Source organism: Aquila chrysaetos, chromosome 18 (assembly GCF_900496995.4).
Source record: "Aquila chrysaetos chrysaetos chromosome 18, bAquChr1.4, whole genome shotgun sequence".
NCBI classification, from domain to species: Eukaryota; Metazoa; Chordata; class Aves; order Accipitriformes; family Accipitridae; genus Aquila; species Aquila chrysaetos.
The window spans coordinates 9,688,873-9,708,257 of record NC_044021.1 but is presented as its reverse complement, the minus strand read 5'-3'; the positions used below and the strand labels follow the sequence as shown (position 1 = coordinate 9,708,257).

The window sequence follows — 19,385 nt, the reverse complement described above, 5'->3', positions numbered from 1 at the left end:
CTGTTATTTTCAAGTCTCAAGGGAAATTTACTGGCATGTCACTTCACATAAAGCAATATTTCAGTGGCTGCTGTCTGTTCGATATATATATTCTCACACACAGTACTTTCAAATTCGGGCTGTGAAAACCTGGAGGGGTTCAGTTTAAAGTGGGGTTTGTCAGCTGAATGCCGCAGTAAGGCTCACAAGGATTGGAGGCTCACCTGAAGTTTGAGGAACTTACACCTCCAAGGCTAAACTGTCCCTCTCTAGTCTGTCCAACAGTCAGGTATCTCCGGTACCTGAAATCTGTCTTCGTTTAAGTCCAAACTTGGTGAAACTTAAGTTGTTACACATAACATCAGCAGAAGTTTAAAGAGCAAAGACATGGGCAGAAATTTAATTCAAAATACCATCTCTGACAGATTTATTGGTTGCTTTTTAGTGTTCAGACTGTTAAACTCTGAGCACTATTTTCTGTTCTTTTCTTACTAAACGTATCAGTAACAATTAATTGATATCTACATATATATAGTATAGGTCTATACACATATATTTGGAAACATGTATCTTTATGTATGTGCATGCATTTATATATGTGCACATATGAATGTATATATACATATGCATTTATGGATATGCATAATATAAATGTCACAGAGATTGGAAATCAGACTTCATAGTTTTTCTTTTCACTCTGGAACATGGAGGCCAGGGACAGGTCTGAGTTGCTCCTGATGCAAAATAGGTAAGGGTAGATGGTAATGGGGAGGAGTACGGAAAAAAGAAGTAGGACAGAGAGCATTTAAGAGCTGCGATAATTGTTCTTGTTCCCACCAATGAGATGAAACAAATAAGACCTTTACCAACTCCTACTCATGGGTTGAGTCCAGCTTCCCCGTTTCTTTCTCTCTTTCTATTCTACTATAGATTGACCCCTCCTGGTTTTCCAGGAATCTGAACAAGTAGTAGGCAGGGGGATCATAATTGCCTTGCTGCCCTATAATACTCCTCATTTTTCTTATACCTAGAACAAGCCCTAATATACTCTATCTTCTCCAAGGTGCATTAAATTCTAGAGCTTTTGCTCCTAAAAATGCCTACACTTCTAATTCAGCATTATAAAACTTATTCACATTTCTTGTAAAGTGACACAATTTCCTTTACTATTATTATTTGCTCCCCAGCATCTGGATTTTGAAAACAAGATGTTATACACGTTAAGAGTGGAAGCAACCAACACTCATCCTGATCCTCGTTTTCTTCAGCTGGGGCCATTCAAAGACACGGCTTTTGTCAAAATTTCAGTGGAAGACATAGACGAACCTCCAGTATTCAGCAGACCCTGGTATTTAATAGAGGTAGATGAAGATGCCAAGGAAGGAAGCATTATTGGGCAGGTTGTAGCCCAAGATCCAGATATAACAAAGAATGCAATAAAGTAAGCCATTACACAATATAAAATGCTTTAGATGTGGGTCAAATCTCCTGCACAGTGATGAGAGTGCAATGTAATAGGGGGGCACTTGAGTAATTAAGCACATCGGGGCTACTGAAAAGTGTCAAGCAGACAAATATCCATGGGAGCTTGTGAAAGCAAACACAGTTAACAGGGCACGGTATGCTTCTGAAGGACAGCCTATAGGCATCAAGTAAAAAGAAAGGAGAGGTCAGCATTTAACTGGCATCATGTTCCAGTAATTTTACCAAACTGTTCATAAGATTATGCTTTTATACCATGTTTCCAGTGGCAAAGTTATGTAAAATACTCAAAATGGTGTACTTCTACGCTCCCTGCTAGTTGATAGCAGTCAGCCTTCTGTACCTTCATAATCCCCTAGACATGACATTGTCTACCATGTTCCATAGCTTAACTATTTAATGATCACATTATTAAATAAGAAATGATTGCGAGAAAGTCATAATGATGAGAGGTAAGAGTTCAGTGCTGTGAAATTGCTGTAATTGTTAGCCATCTGCTATTATTATCTGCAGTGACAAACACAGCACTGAAATTTGTGTATTAACCATGCAACTGATTAGGAAACCTGATTTCTGCATTTCTGAACAAGACTGTTATGTCCTGCAGCAGTACGGTTTGAGGTAGGAGGTGTGAGAGGAGGAAGAAAACAAAATATTTTTAAGTAATCTATGTATAAATTTAACCTGATAGTGACTGGTAACTACTAGACTAATTAAAAAACACCTGTAAAACAAGTTTTTCCTTGCTGGGAAAGAAAAAGCAAACACAAGCGTCATAAAATAAGGTTTTAAGAACTTTCATCTTAAACAACAATTAAGCCAAAGATTTTTCTGGTGATTTTGATGCTCCTTGTGATATCTCAAAAATATCTTGTTATAAATTGATACTTAATTATATCTGCAATGTGTGTCCTTTGATGACTGAGTTCTCCAAGAAACAATTAATTTGCAAAAATATTATCTAAGAATGTTCACTTTTAGTTGTTATTCCAGCATACACTTTAAAAGCTAAAAAGTAATTTCAGATATGAATCCAACAAACTGCCCACGTAAATAGTGTGGTCTTCATCCTTCTCGCTAGTCTTAAAAAATTGTTTCTCAGTATTTGTAACATGCTGCACTCAGGCAGCTACAGGAAAGCTTAGGTTAATTGTAAAAAAACATTCTTGATTCACCACAGTTAAAAGTAGAAAACTTTTAGAGGTGGCTGTGAGCTAAACTAGAGACTGTAACAGGAGATAGTGATGCTCAGTTGTACTGTATCTTGACAGATATTCTGTGGATCGACACACTGACCTTGACAGAATATTCAACATCTATTCAGGAAATGGATCCTTATTCATCTCAAAGCCACTTGATCGGGAAGAAACTCCTTGGCACAACATCACTGTCATAGCAACTGAAATCAGTAAGTTGGAGATCGTTTATCTCAGAAGAACATTAGAACTGAGAAACGACTGAAATTCTACAGTATCTATGATTTATCTTGTTTCATTAGTTTTGCCCTTATTCAGATATTATCAATGGACAGAGTATCTTTAAATGCACATCTAAAAGTTCAATTTACTACTTTAAGATTGTATTTGCCTATTTATGAAAAGAGAATTTGGAATTCTCAGGCTCAGCAAAACCGTGTACAGTATATATTAGACAAATTAACTGGTTCCCTGAGAATTCCCAGCAAATAATTTGATGCAGGTGTGATGCACTGGCTTTATCCTAAGCTAAGTCTTTAGGAAAATCCTTGGTAAAAAAGTTGTCTATGACAGATAAATAACACATTGTCAGAACTATCACTGTAAACAGGGGAAGAACTATGCTTTACCTCGACTGCTTTAACTTATGTCAGGAAATGGCTTCATTTGAAGCCAAGATTAGAGGAAATTCTTTCCCCTCCATGTCTGAAGCAAACCCTAGCCCTAAATCTTTCACCTGGATTCTTTACTATTCTGTTGGACCCTTTTAGATCTGGATGTCTCATGCCTGCCTTTTCTTTCCAGCCAACTGGTAAGAGTCATCAGAGGGGAAACAGAGACGCCGATTCTAGGGGAAAACTTTTCTTCCTTCCTTCATTCTCCCTATAGATTCCCTAGCACTCTATGTGCTTAATAGTCTGGGAGTCGGGTAATATGGAGAAAGGAATTATATCCCCATTTTCAGAAAGACCGATACTTTTTCGTCATAAATGCTTTTTCATTGTTTGATCAAATATGGTGTCCATTTTCAATATGTGTACTATGAGATTAATCTCCAGCAATAGCTTGACCTTAGAGGTCAAGTCTGTGAAGACCAATTGATGATAACATCTATATATCTCCTTGTTTTGGTTTGGGTTTTAGATTTTGTGGAGAAAGGACAACTTTTTGTTGGTTTGGGGTTTTTTTTGTGATGTTGTTATTGACTGGCACTGTTTAACTGCTTTACTGATTGGAAAAGTAAATGTTCTTGACAGCTCAACCTCAGGAAACAGCTTTTGCAATGAATCATTTACTGCACTGATGTATGTAATACAAGTCAATAATAACTCAGTGACCTGTTTTTAATGCAAATCAATTTAAGTATACTTTATATTACTTCAAAATATATATACTATAATAGAACAATTTGTTTCAAATATAAATAGGGCTTTTATGCATATGGAATGTAAATCAGTAGAAAATGAAACATGATTGTTTTAGTATAATGAAGAAAAATTGATGTTTCTAATGTCTATTTGAAAAAATATATTAGATAATTGCAGGTCTTTTCATAGACATAGACTGTAAATCTTTGTATTGTAATATAAATAATTTTCTTGTTTCAGATAATCCTAAACAAAGTAGCCAGATACCTGTCTTCATCCGGATTTTAGACATAAATGATCATGCGCCAGAATTTGCCAAATACTATGAAACATTTGTCTGTGAAAATGCAAAAGCAGGACAGGTAAACCAATACTTATGTTACTGAAGAACTTGTAATGAAACTGTCCTGGAATACCATAATGAAGACTTCAACGTATCTTAATTTGAACAACTGCAAACCAACCCAGCCTCTTTATTCCCTATCTTCTACAGAAACTACCAGTTGATTCAAAAAAGGAGGAGATAAAAGAGGCAGGATTTTACCCCAGTATAATAACATAACATATAATACAAACCTGTACTTTAAGATGTTTTTTCATTCCTAACGTCAGAAAATATTTTTCAGAACTAGTTATGTATAATGCTACAAAACCATTTATACTGTTTGATAATTCCATTTCCTTCTGGATTTTTTTCAGAGCCTTAGATAATGTAGCCACACCTTCAAGTACACAAAGCAGGAAAATCTTTTATTATGCTTCAGTAAAGGAGATGTGAAAAATAAACTTTTACAAAAATAAAAGATAATGCAACTCTTTCCATTGTATATTAAACTTCAATTTGGAATTCAGTTGAATTTGGTCAAAGCTCATGTATATCCCTTTCTAAACTATCTCACAAATTCTGTAATAATCTAAAAAGACAATAACAAGATTTGTAGAGAAAATAAAGTGATAACTGGGAACTGAGAAAGCAGGCAGACCCACGGAACTCAGAGCCAGGATATTACAGAAATCTTTTAATATTACTGCTGCTACCACCAACATCTATTTATGCTAGCACCAGTCAGCCTTTCAGTTTTAAATCTTGTGAAGAAAGATGTATGTTTTGCTGATATTTAATTCTGAAAGTATTTACCAAAGAACTGGATTTAATAGCAGACGTGGTACCTTGAGATTGTCTTTCGAGCATGGGTCTAAGTCCATGCATGAGCCTCTTCTCTAGACTCATGCATTTTTGAGTGGAAGAAAAAGCTTGAGATCATTATTTTTGCTAGTACAAATCTGAGTGGGTTCCTACTTTAGTGGAGAGAGGCCAGGATGGAGCCTTAAACTCAGCTTAGGTCTGTCCTTGTGTCTCACTAGTTTTATGCTGACTTCATCCAACCAAAGCTGGCTGACTTCATGGAAAGTATGTGGAAAGGATCAGAATGTAGAATGTTTTGTTTTTCCTTAGAGCACAGTGACCCTACAACACTCAAAGGCGTTACAGAGCTGGGTGATATGGATACACGTGAGGAAGCATCCTCATGTTTTACTTTGGTCACTGCCCAGTGTTGCATTCAACATAGTCACAGGGGTTGCACTGAGAGTAACATAGATGGTACCTGAGATGAGTCTGGAATTTCAGGTCAGGTCCTGAAGAACTCTAGACAGAGCAAGAACATGCAATTTACCAGTTGCAATTCAAATGATGTTTTATGAGTTGATTAACAGACCAAAGAAAAAAAAAAAAAGGACACCAAAAAAGCGAAAAAAAAGAGGATACAGTGGATTGCTGGAGTTTGCATTCAATTCTACTTATTTTCCATTCATTGTACCTAATACAAGAAGCTAAGTAAGTGGGTTAAAAAGACAGAGGATACTTTGAAATGACTGGGCTTTAAAAATGTACTTGACCATTATTTTAATTCTTTTTCAAGAAAGTCTTACTATTTTTGATGCAAATGACATAAATAGAGGAATATGCATATCAAAGACAGTGATGAATTAAATTTAAACAGTGGAAGGAATTAAAATATCAGAAAAATGAGCAAGGAGCACCTTTCAAAACAACTGAGGTTTATGATCAGAACATTGCGTCTTAACCAGTGACATAAACTGTCACATAAGAATACATATCAATACTTATGGAATGAGCATAAATTCCCTAAACTTCTGGTTATTGTACCCTCATAGTTTTGTTTTATGATTTATAAGTGGTTTTTCCAGGTGTAATACATTCAGATAATTCTAGCCATTAATTTCAAACAGCTGGCATATGACCTAAATTCTGTCTGTGCAACAAAATCTCTTTGCATGAGATGAAATAGAGAAAAATAAACCTTAAAATCTCCATATAATGACTGATAGTAAAGTGACTGTACTTTAATAATACAAAGAAAGGTTCCAAAGCTTACAAATGAAGGTTTCATTGAAATTAATCATGTGCAATTTTATCAACCAGCAAAGACAGGTTTTGACATATATATGAACCAAGTTCAATCCAGGCATACTGCTTGTCAGTTTCCTTAGCCCAATTTCCATCTAGGCTAGCATACTTGATGAAATATCCATTAATGTATAAAATTTCATTTACCTTTCTGGTAAACTCTGTGCTTTTCTAACAACAGAGATGACAGAGGCCCATTAGATAGGCATATTGTCATTCAGACCTCCCTTACATCTAGTGTACCAATGTAATTCCAGGAATTATTTTCCCTAATTGGAAAAATCCACAGAAATACTAGAAAGATAGTGTGCATCAAGTGTAGCTGCAGAATAATGAGACATCCAGATCATTATTCTATTTGTTAACAATTGGGTTCCTCAAGACAGGCATCTGAGTTCATATCTGGACATTTACATATAGTTGACTAAGTATTTCAGAAAACAGATTACCTTCAGTACATGAGACTACTTTTATTTTGGTGCCTAAAAATAGCAGTGAATATAGAGATACAAACTTGAATATTTTGGCCAAGGATGCTACGTTCCAGATAGTCTGTATTGCTCATGTTTAGCAGTCCCCCTATAATACAATAAAGATATAGAATCATGTTGTGTTCATTTAGTACTACTCTACCTCATTTTAGAGATTACCTAAAGCAGCTATCTTATTAGAATCATTATTGCTTCTTGACACATCACAGCAGTGCTTCTACATCTGGTGCCCATAGCAGGAGAGCCAGACTGACAAGATAGATACATTTAGTTAATTTTTAATTTATTTTTTTTTTAATCGGGCCCAGCTATTAATCACACCGGTCTCTAAATCTCAGGTGCATCAGGAAGCAGTCAGAATGATCAAATATTGCTCTTTGCCGCCAACTGACATTACTCATTTTCAACTTCAGCAGATATTAGAGGCTGCATTCGCTGTGTTTTTCAGATAGCCTTAGGAGGGTCAGAGGAAAGAAAAATCCTACAGTCGCTCCTCCTCCCCTGCCACTCTTTTGTCTCCAAACAACAATGGTATGACTGGGGAGAAACATTATCACTAGAGGTGCATAAACAACTACATTCATTAGGCTGGAACAGATTTGTCACCATGCAAGTCCCGTTCCACTGGCTAATACACAGGCTAAAGAAAAGTATGATGCAGCCTTCCTCTCGCACAATTTAGAAATCCCTAATCCTTTGATGGCGTGCCCCAGGGACTGTTGTGGGGAAGGCTCTGGTACAAGTTCTCTCATGCCCTTGTCACGGGAATTAATTGGGTCTTTTTAGCTGGATTAGAGGATGAGTCCTCTCCATGGAAACCAGGAAGATTTACTTGAAAAGGAGACTGATTTAACTGAACAATTTGCTAGTAACAATTTAGCTAATTTCAATACCCATCAATAACAATATTTAAGAAAATAACCTGCGTTGCTTTTTTTGCACTGATGCTATATTCTCTCCTGCCATTCAGGGGCTCTCAGACATCAGAACACAGAAAGAGTTTGTTTCTTCCTGTAGAAAGCTGGCAGATTTTTCTTTTCATTAATCTCCATACCTCCCCTCCCTTTTTCAGATAGAGCAGACAGAAATCACATTTTTCATGTGGCCATTGCTAATTATCAGTTACCAGTTATTTATACATTGTAGCTGCGTTCTCAAGGTAGACACTCATTGGCTTGATTTAGTGAGAGACCCATGCTAATAGCCTGTCTCTCTTTTGAAGCAAGAATTGGAGTTCAATGGGGAATTTTCCAACTTCTGATAAGCGTTCAGTCCTGCTTCAAAACTGCCGACATATTTGTGGAACAGAGCCAAGACTTGAAAACCAAACTGTTTTGCATTACCAAACATGAAGCTTTGTTAAGTGGCAGGCATTTCAGAACATTTCTTAAGACATAAAGCATCAAGATCAAAGGTCTATTCAAGCTTACACACATATGATGGAGGCTGCTTTCTGCAGCTAGCACCGTACAGGTGTAAGGACTAGAATTGTGCCTGAACATGTGTGATCACTCAAGCTGCAAAATGACAAGATGGGCATGCACTGACAGCTGGATCGATTTTGAAACACTTCCATGTGGGGACACTTGAACTATATTATTACTTCACTCCTAGAGAAATGCAGCCACTGCGGAATCTTCTACAAAATCTTCATCCAACACACTTACACTGTTCTGTGTTATTAATACATTCAAGATTAGTTAGTGATTGGCCCTATCAGATCATACAGGCAGGAAAAGGGGCAAGAGAAAGAAAGGACAGGAGAAACACAAGTTGCTTTTCCACCATTCCCCCCCAGCATTTGCACATTGCTACATTCTGATGATTGCCAAAAGTGCAGTCTCTCTCACAGTATGTTTTTTCATAGTTTATTGCAGACGAAGTGGTGAGATCTTTCCAGGTACCTTGGGAAATATTTGCAGCACAAAACAAGTTTAATCAGTTTCAAGAATGACAAAGCCAGTGCTCCAAGATCCAGGATTTGTTCTGTTCTCTCCTATACCACTTCTGAAAAAAACTGTCAGACAAAAAAAACCACAGCAAAATGTCCCAAACATTCCTTTCTCAAGTGCCTAGTGCTATTTTTTAAGTCTTACCTCAGAAGCAGCTGAAAGTAGATAAATGCCATTTGAGAAATTTCTCCGTTGTACAATATCCAGGTTTAACTAAGAGCATAATATAACAAGAACAAAAGCCCAAATAGTTCAAGTGGATTGAAGGCCTACTCCTCTGCATATCTACAATCGCATACAAGAAACAACAGAATTCAGCAGCTGTTACTGTATCTCTAGCTTAACAATGCCTGTCTCCAGTGGTCTTACTTCTCTGAGATCGGAAGTACAATTTTCATGCTATATGACAATCACATTCTTTTAAAACTTCAGAAAGGCACTGTCTACAACAGCAGAACATCTTTAAATTCCTCTGAAAGTGACATTATTTTTCACTGTCTTATTTATAATGAATTTTAAAGGAAGGAATTTTGGAAAAAAGGTTTAAAAATATGATAGCTACCACCAATATGATGTTGTTTTGAAAAGAAGCAGCAGAAGATTATGTTGCAGAAATTCTATTTGTCTCAAAATTTGTTTTATTATTAGAAATTTTTAACCTGAAAATATATTGCATCTGTCCACCCATAGACCTCATCTTGTTCAGCTTTCTTCAATGAATCTTTCGAGACTCTGTCTGAAGCACATTGCTGCATTTTTAAAGTGTGTACCCTGGAGCCAATGTGCAACTGTGGTTTATTCGCATGACATGCCAAGCCACCACAGGTGGAAAAGCCCATCTAAAAAGTGGCTAGCCGGTGCTGACCTTCGTACTGTTAAAGATGCACTACTAGCTTAACATTTGCTTTAATGATTCCTATATTCCTTTTAGAGGCAGTCCCAAGGCTGATCCCACGACCCAAGTCTCCTACTTGTGCAGCTCTCTGTGTCCACAAATGCAGCCTCAGGAACAGTGAGGGCATGCTCTGAAGTGCACATGGACCCTTGTTATTTTAGAATGCCCCCACCTAGCTTTTACTCACTTTCTGTCTTTAAAACAGCCTGAAGAAAACTGAAGAGCAGGCTACACCTAGGGATGCACCAGATATACAGAAGGAATCCGTTACTAGGCAGTCTATTCATCCCCAATCACTTTTTCAGAGATGAGTATGCATAGCTATAAAACAGCCTGAACATAAACTACAATCACAGTTTCAACTGTGGTGTAAGTCATGGCCTTAAAAACACAGTATCCAGGAGAAAAAAAACCCAAACTTACAAAACAGTATCATAATCAAACAATTTCCACTTTTGAAGAAATTATGCCAATGGGAAATAGGTCCAAGCCCTTTAACAGAATCTTTGGCTTCATAAGGAAATAAATTCTTCAAGAAATTTTTCCAGTTGGAATAATTCCTCATTCACAACTCATCTTACACTGTCAAGGTGCTACAACCACTTTGTCCTCAGTGTAAAAAAGAAAACTTTATGTCAATGCCTAAGTTTAAATTTTCAGTACCTTCAAAGACAAGTGACCCCTAAAAACTTGAATTTACCCAATAAGATCCACTCAAGAGTATGAGACTGTTTCTTCAAACACACAGAAGTGCACATGCACACGCACACACAACCCTCAAAATAACAACAGTAATGCTGTATTTTCCAAATTGTGCTCATTCACATGGGAAACTACGGAAGAAAGAAAAAAATGGGAATGCTTTTTATCTTACCTAAGCCTGATATGCTTGAAATATATTTGAGTAAAAGTCATTTTCTTGAAATAACTCTTCCCTCATAAATCTTACAGTGTCAGAGATCTTTCTCTGAACTCCTGGTGAAGAGTGATCATAACTCAATGTCCATAACTGCTTCAAAATGGAAGAATACATTTCCAATATGAAATTACAAAACGTACATGAAACAGTACTAAATTTTTTCATATAACTGTGATACTTAAAATAAAAATAGCCACATCTCTTTCATTTCTGCAGTGATTATCATTACCGATTCTCTTTTATTTACAGCTGTATAACTGAAAAAAAAAACCCTTAATTAGATAACATTTCTAATTTCCTTTCACCTATTCATCATTTGGAAAAATTCACCTGCAATCGTCCTTTCTCATTGTTCTTTTATTCTCCCATCTTTCCTGGTGGAAGAACAGCTAGTTCTCAATTGATGCAGCCAATAGTTAGAGCGGGTAATAAGGGTTTTTTTGGTTGGTTGGTTTTTTTTTTCTTCTTCAGCCTTACCCTCAACAATAAGTTTTCAATGTAATTAGGTTCCTCTATGCCTGGCACAATTGTCCTCCTCCATGTGATTTGCACATGAAGGGAATCAAATTCAGATCCTACAAACATCCCACTGATTACATCTCAAAAAGACCCAAGATACTCAACTGCAATTTCTGGTAGCTATTATATCAGGATATTTTCTTCTTGAGTTTTTCAGCAAGTAATTGCACAAATATTATCACTTATTCTAATTCTCTCTCTTCTCTTTCGTACTTTTACAGTTTTTCTGTCTTTTCAAACTTGTAAAAATGTAAGAGGGAAATTTTCTCATTTCAGTTTGGTATTTTAGTCCTATCAGAAGGAAATTGGTTTTGGTAGCAATATTACATTTTTGCATTAAACAATGCAAAACTAAAACTAAGCACTATCCTGGTCTTGCTCTCTGTATTGCCACTCTCAGGCAGATTATGGCAAAGAGAAAAGCAACGGGATATTGGAAAAACGTTGGCATAATCAGAGACTCAGCAACATACTGAATAGGCTACTTTGTCATAAACAGAGATATGGCTAATCTTAGGAAACAGCTAAAACTTAAAAAAAAAATAAAATCTAAAGAGCAATGATCATCAAATGCTTTAAAAGTGAAAAGGCCTTAATAAGTAGTTATTATTCTGATCACACTTAGAAAAACTGCATAATCCTGCCTTCAGGATAGTCAAATCCTCTTGTATAAGGCTGATGTTCACAATTTACCTTTCAAGTTCCTCAATATGCCTCAAAAATAAAAAGAAAATGACAAAAAAAAAAATCTTGTGGTTGGTTTAGAAGGAGCTGCTGGGAAGTGAGCGAGCCAAACTCAGACCTCTCTACTGTTTGGGGGTTCTTTTTGTTTTTTTTTAATAACAGCTTATTAATTTTAGCTGCAATAAAATTATTCCAAAATTAACTAGAACAAATGGGCCAAATACTCATTGTGCAGTACAGCACTAGCAGCAGCAGGTTTCTGAAGGATACAGTAAGGAAAACACTTCAGTATTTTTGGTAGCCCTATAATTATGCTTGTCTAGTGTAGTGTTCCATCCTGAGAGATGCTAAATACCCTCAAAAATTTAACTGTATCCTCAGGTCCCACTGAAGCTGGTGTTCAGAGAAAGTACATAAGAAAAAGGCATTCCTTACTTGATTGCTGCAAAGCTTAAACATTGTATCAGTGTTACTTGTCAATTACTGTATGTCTTGAAGAAGTCATGCTGTACTTTCCCTGGAAATATCAGAAAAACAAGCTGCGAAGTAAGCCTTTGATAACAAGTGGCTTTGATGTCTGTGGGATTTCAAGACACCCTACACACTGGAAACGCTTGAAAACCTCAAGACAGGCATTGGCTCCCTCATGGCTTTGAAGGAAACAAGTCTGACTGCTGAGCTCTGTCTGCCTTTAAGTTTAGGTGCCGTAGGAACTCGCCTGTACCGAGTTGCAGCATCCTCAGTTGAAGCTTACTCCCATTCTCATGCCACCAAGCTTGTCATCTTGTGACTGAACTCAAACACGTTCTTGCAAGCCAAGGCGGAGTACGGGTCACTCTCCAGTGCGATACCCACTGGGGAGTGCAAAGGCCATAGCAGTCATTCATACAGCTCGCAGGAGTTACTATGACTCGGGCAACCTGGCAGGGTGTTAACTGTTGCGAGTCATTTCACAAACCACAGCTATTCCCAGGTAGCTTTTCCTTCTCGGTTCTGTAGCTCTTTTCCTTAGCCTCTATCTAGCAGTCTAGCAGTGGACATATAGAAAAAGTCAAATTGCTAGCGTATATGTGTGTCTATATATACACGAGTACACATATTTGCACATGTTTTGATGCGACAGGGAAGCCTGTGCGATCTAGAGATACCGCTCAAGCCTCTCTTTAGTCCACGCTACTCTGACCCCATGCTGGCACTATCATCACTCCTTCCCAGCTGGGCTTGAGTGGCCTTGTTAGGGCAGCTATAAAGCTCCACAGCCAGAGATTTCAATTTAGGAGGGAGTAAAGCATCTCTTTTTATTACCTCAGGAGAACCGAGCACCCTGCCAGTGCAGTACTCCAATTTATTGCCAGGAGCAGATGGGGTGGACTGGGAATTAGACCCACTTAAAAACTGGTTTATACACCATTCTGTGTCATTGCTACATGAGGCCACAGGAGGTTTACGGCTTATTCAGAAGGGCAATTGTTTCTGTATCACTGCAAGATACTGAGTAGAAATCAAAGCACACGGCTATCTTGCAGTGAGGACTGGCCCCTTTTTCATCCCCCGCTACGTGTTTAAGCAATAAACCAACAATTTGCTTACTGTAAACTCTCCTGTGTTTATGTGGGGAACATTTGGCTTAGGACATCAGTTTCTGTCTTCAGATAGAGATTCATTGCATTTTTACTGGACATAAAAAGCAGAGACCTTATTTCAAACACAAGATTTCTAAAATAGCATGAAATACTGTTTTCTTTATAGCTGATACAGACTGTGAGTGCAGTTGACAAAGATGAGCCTCCTCGAGGACACAAATTTTTCTTTGAACTGGTGCCAGAATTTGCTGTTCATCCAAACTTCTCCATTGTAGACAACAAAGGTAACTGCTGACCAGCACCATCCCCTTCCCCCCCAGCCCCAATACTACATAAAACTTTATCCACTAACATTTCTTTATTTTGCTTTTCCATTCTAGATAACACAGCAGGAATTATGACTAGAAGAAATGGATACAGCCGTAGTAAGATGAGTACCTATCTCCTGCCAATCATAATATTTGACAATGACTACCCGATCCAGAGCAGCACCGGCACGCTGACCATTCGCGTGTGTTCCTGCGACAGCCGGGGGAACATGCAGTCCTGCAACGCCGAGGCCTTGCTCCTCCCGGCCGGCCTCAGCACCGGGGCACTGGTTGCCATCCTCCTCTGCATCATCATCCTGCTGGGTAAGTACCTGCGATGAGAGGTTTAATTGACTAGGCAAAGGTCTGGTCACTTCTAGACCCCTGGCATTCTTCAACCGCTTATTCACACGACCCTGCAGAACAGTATTTCATACTTGATGTCGTCTTTTTGTTTGTTTGTTTGTTTGTTTTTTACCAATTGTTTTCTAAGATGGACGAGCTGGGAGAGTGGGAGAGGGAGCTACTATGGGCTGTTTGTCATCATACTATTCAGAAGAATGTGTGAAAAGAGTGAGACTATCAATGTTATTTAGGTGAAATAAATATGAAAATCTACAGTCAGTTTTAGATACCATGCTCGTTTGAGTAATATTTTGTGTTATAAACAGATATTCATTTAGAACCAGGACTTTAAAATCATATTCCTGAAGCTGAATGATAAGTTTCTCGGTGATTAAAAAATTATCAATTATACTAGCTATTTAATCATGAATGATTTGTAATTTTTATACTCAGGAAATATTTAGCTCAAAAGCATAGAAGAGAAATGTTCAATTGCTTGCAAGTGGTAGTGAGAGCAGCTGATTAAATAAAGTGCGAGCACAGAAGTTAGATGGGTGGTTGGAGAGCAGAAGCATTAGAAAGATGACGTGATATAAGAAGAAACTAGGATAAATGCTAGCTCATAACCTGGTGTTAAGTACATAAAAATTGCAACTCACACGTTTTGCTTACCAGAGAAGTGCCTCCTTAAAAGTGCCATCACCTCTACTTTCCAGTCAAACTCTGTGGAAAACCTCTTTCCCTTTCCACCTGTCCTAGCAAACACAGCTTGCCAAGGGGGCAGTGACAAGCTTACAGGTGTCAGCTTACATCATTCTAAGGAGATCACTTTTTTTTTCAGTTTTTAGACTGGATTCAAGCTGCCTCCAGTAAATATTCAGAGGAACACAGAGGTTGTTAGGAGAGGGGCAATATGTAGGAACTATATCTATACTGTTAGGCATAGGGAAGGGAGGGTACTTGAGCTCCGACAAACTGATTGTCCATAGTGCTTAGGTACAAGCACTGCTGCCGGCCTGGTTTCAGCATGAGCCAGCGTGGATTCCCCAGGATGTTGCCCAGGCATAGCCTGAGCAACAGAACTTGCAGGGCACCACTTCCAGCAGACAACTGTGGTTCAAACCCTGCCAGATCTGGCTCTCCACCTTGCATAGCTCTTAACACCATGTCAACAGGCTCTGCGTCTTCAAAGCCACCCTTTATGCCCCAGCATAGAGCATGAAATGTATACCATGAAACACATACCCTTACTTGATCACTAGGATAACATCACTCTAATCGGCTGCAATGCTTTAGTACAGAAACACTGAACTGAAAACAAAAATCAAAGTGTGCCTTAGGACCACAACAATAGCTCATGAGACTCAGAACATGCTCAGGGACAAGTGCTGTGCAAAACAACTGTGACACTTTGTGTCTCTTGGCCCCAAGGTTAGAGACCCTGCACTACTTAGCGCTACAGACACAGCTGAAGCCAGAGTAGCACAGGGCTGAAGAGCATTTAAACAGAATTGTTAGTCTACAGCTGCTGTGATTCTCAGCACCTTATCTGATTGTTCAACAGGATGTAGTGTTATAGGATAGTAGACTGGTGTCATCATGCCCAAAATAGGAGAGACATTTTAAGTACCTGGCTGTGAAAGACACTTCTTCATAATAACCTTTTAGTGATCTGCCCTACTCTTGTATATGAAGTCTTAAACTTACTTAAGTGGGCTATTACTTGTCTAGCATTAGGAAAACTTGAAAAAAATGGTTCCTGTACAGATACAAAACCCGCAAACAAAACAGAACAGCCTTTACATTCACAGCATTGTACCATGGCATGTGGAAGATCACAGTTCCCCTCTCCCTACCCGCAGCACGTCCAGTCTTCCCTTTTATTCACCAGTACTCAAGTCATTCAGAGTAAAAGCTTTGCTCCTAAGACTCAACAAAAGTGCTCAGCACTGCTGTAATGTGTGGTTCGGCAACCATTGTTATGCCTCATTGACAGATGATCTCGCTGGCCTCTCCTATTTACTCCAGCTACAGGAGCTACGGTCAGATTTTTAAATGCATTTAAGCTTTGAATTCCTACTGAAATCAATAGCATTTAGGCACCAGGATGTATTTACAAATCTTAACTTCAGTTTTTCATCTCCCTCTGTAGAGGTTCATTTTTGTGTCAAACTTTACCTCTCCAAAAGGAAGGGTTATTCAACCAACATTTCTTAAACTAGGGGGATCATGTTTTTTAAAAGAAACATTTAGTAGCAAAGATTAGATTTCAATCCTTGCAGTCATTGAAGCCAAAAATAGTTTCATCAATAATATTGATAGCTGAAGGTCTTCAGGTTCTTATTTTCAGAAGGACCTGTAGATCCCATTTTCAAAAGTGAATTAGGCACTTAGGAATACCTAAATCACTAGCTTTCAAGAGTGTGAATTACTTTTGCCAAGGAGATTCAACTACATTTGTTGAAATCACCCTTAGTGACTGCCAGGAAGGCAGTACTTCAAGAAACTAAAATCAAAGTCAAACCCTAGTAGGATGATATATTTTAAGACATTGTCTGCTTCTCAACTTCAGCCTAATCGTATCTGTATTTCCAATATATAATATTTTAATCATTGCTCCCATAGGTTTAAAAAAGCATAAGTTTTTGACTACTATAAAATCATTAATATTTTTCCTTATTAACTTGAGCTTGGAGAGAGCTTTTATCACTCTTCCCCTACTAAAAATCCTATCCTAGCCTTAAAACTTTTCCAGTTCAACAGAAAATGCAACATATTAGCTCATTTATTTAATTTTTAACTACCCATTTCTGCATTCATCTTTTGTTTCCTTTCAGTATTAGTTGTCTTGTTTACGGCTCTCAAGAGACAGAGGAAGAAAGAACCCTTGATCATCTCAAAGGACGATGTTCGGGATAACATTGTGACCTACAACGATGAAGGAGGTGGGGAAGAAGACACCCAGGCTTTTGACATTGGCACACTGAGAAATCCAGAAGCAAGAGAGGAAAGTAAGATGAGAAGAGATGTTATCCCAGAAACTATATTTCAGATAAGACGGACTGCACCTCTTTGGGAAAACATTGATGTCCAAGATTTTATTCATAGAAGGTTAAAGGAAAATGATTTAGACCCAGCTGCCCCTCCTTATGATTCACTAGCAACATATGCCTACGAAGGGAATGATTCCATAGCAAATTCACTCAGCTCCCTGGAATCGCTTACCACGGAGGGCAACCAAGACTATGATTACCTCAGTGACTGGGGACCTCGGTTTAAAAAACTAGCAGATATGTATGGTGGCGAGGACAGTGATCGAGACTGAGAAAGTAATCTGTGACCTGGTCAGTGTTAGTGGAATTCATGTCTATGTTACTAGATAAAGTGGCCTACTCTCTCTTACTTGGGAATAAAAAATTTACAAAAAATAGGTGTTGTCTTAGTAGGGGTTTGCTTAATCAATAAGTCAACGTGAATGAATATGAATGATTTAGATTTTAAAAAAAATCTATAATTCACCCTCTCTGCCTAGAAACCTCTGATGAAAGGTTTTTATTGACAATGAAAAGACAATAAAAGGCTTTTTGTGCCTTTAATAATGAGGTGGAAACTTAATTTTTTTTTATTGCTTTGCATTACCTTTCCTACTAGCTGGGACAGTGTGCACCTGCATTGTAACATAATCTCAAAAATATACTTTAAAAAAGATTAATATTACTGCCATATTTATTGAGTTAAAGAATGTCTGTGTGTTGATTCATCATGATATTTTTATATATGTATATTTATATTTTTGTATTTTTATTAAATAAATTAGTATTTATAAAAACAATACTTACTCACGTACTTTGTTAATCACAAGGAACTGTCCAGTCTTTCTGAACAAAGGAAACTGCGTGTTGTGCGATACTTAATTTTTGAATGCATCTTCTTTTGTCAGATTAGTGGTTGAAATGTACTGTGCAAGAACAATATGGAGAGAGTGCTCTGTAATGGGAATGCAGTGTAGAAAAAAGAAAAATTATTTTGAAAAAGTGGTTATAAATAAATGCAGTCTGGCTTGCAATGTGTATTACTATATGGCATAATAATATAGTTTCATTGTGAAACTTGCTCCCACATACCTTCTTATATGAACAGGTGACCAGTGAGAGGATTTAACAGATATACACCTGAGGATTTAAGGAACCGTGAAGGTTTATTCTGGTAGATATGAAAACAATTTTATAATATTCCCTTTTAAAAATGGAATAATTAAGCAAACATCAATAATGAAAGGAAGGCTTTTGTATTCTAATCTTATTTGGGGGTTTTGAGGCAATAAGGCAAATCAGACATGTTACTAATAGCTTCTTTTTAAATCAAAGCGAGCCAAGCAATGAAAACAAAGCCCAAGTAATATTTTATTAAATATGTTAGTGTTCTCTTCCTTCAAAGAAGTGCATACGTTTGCATATTTTTTAAAAGCGTTAATGACAATCTTCAAGTATATATCTGTGTTTAAAATCTATTTGCTGGATCAGCTTTTATGCAATGCACGGTTTTTTTCACAACACAGGATAGGAGGAATTTACCTGGATCGCATGTGATCTAACTGAGAGTTGCAAGGTTTATCCACATTTGTTTAAAAAAAGAAAAATAAAAAACCTCAAATGTATGAAAAAGAATCAAAGATGACAACAATATAGGATGTACGCTATCCATAGCATTTCAATTTTTAATATCAACTCTAGGGAAAACCAAGTGCATATAGATGTCCAAAATAATAATGTTTTAAGGTTTTCTCTCAATTACTTAGTTATTTTTCAGATCTTTTCAGAAAGAAACTTAAGATACACATTGGCAATGTAATGTGGACTACTGAGGCACTCATCTCTTACCAAAAATATAATAAAGAGGGTACACACAAAGTCACTTCGCCTGCACATAGGAACACACTCCTGCCTAATATTTTCCTCTCTACTATGTTGACTTTCAGATTATTTCTCCAAAACATCTCTTTATTATTATTTATTGTACCCCTCTACTGTATTCTTCTGATAGCCCCAAGGTTTCATCTCAAGTTTTCTGACACTGAACTCCTTTATTTTTTGGGGGGGGGACAGGGGGTCAGGGGATTGGGGTTCCAAACAAGCACCTGAACAGCTCCCTGTGAGCTGCATGTCAGGTCTGAAACACTATGTTGCAAGCAAAAAACTTTAGTGACACAAAAAAGTCAAAATAACCTGCAGCTA

General features: G+C 37.5%; 1 protein-coding gene across 2 annotated transcripts in view; it reads left to right on the top strand.

Annotated features, from left to right (window-relative positions):
* Positions 1-18,217, top strand: part of CDH9 (cadherin 9) — a 100,571-nt gene extending 82,354 nt beyond the window's left edge. For both annotated transcript variants that reach the window (XM_030042063.1, XM_030042064.1), the window contains 6 exons: positions 1,167-1,420; positions 2,733-2,869; positions 4,265-4,386; positions 13,665-13,782; positions 13,879-14,130; positions 16,989-18,217. In XM_030042063.1, coding sequence (XP_029897923.1) covers positions 1,167-1,420; positions 2,733-2,869; positions 4,265-4,386; positions 13,665-13,782; positions 13,879-14,130; positions 16,989-17,476 — 1,371 coding nt within the window. In that variant the 3' untranslated portion in view covers positions 17,477-18,217. The remainder of the gene's footprint in view (positions 1-1,166; positions 1,421-2,732; positions 2,870-4,264; positions 4,387-13,664; positions 13,783-13,878; positions 14,131-16,988) is intronic.
* Positions 18,218-19,385: the final 1,168 nt, after the last annotated feature.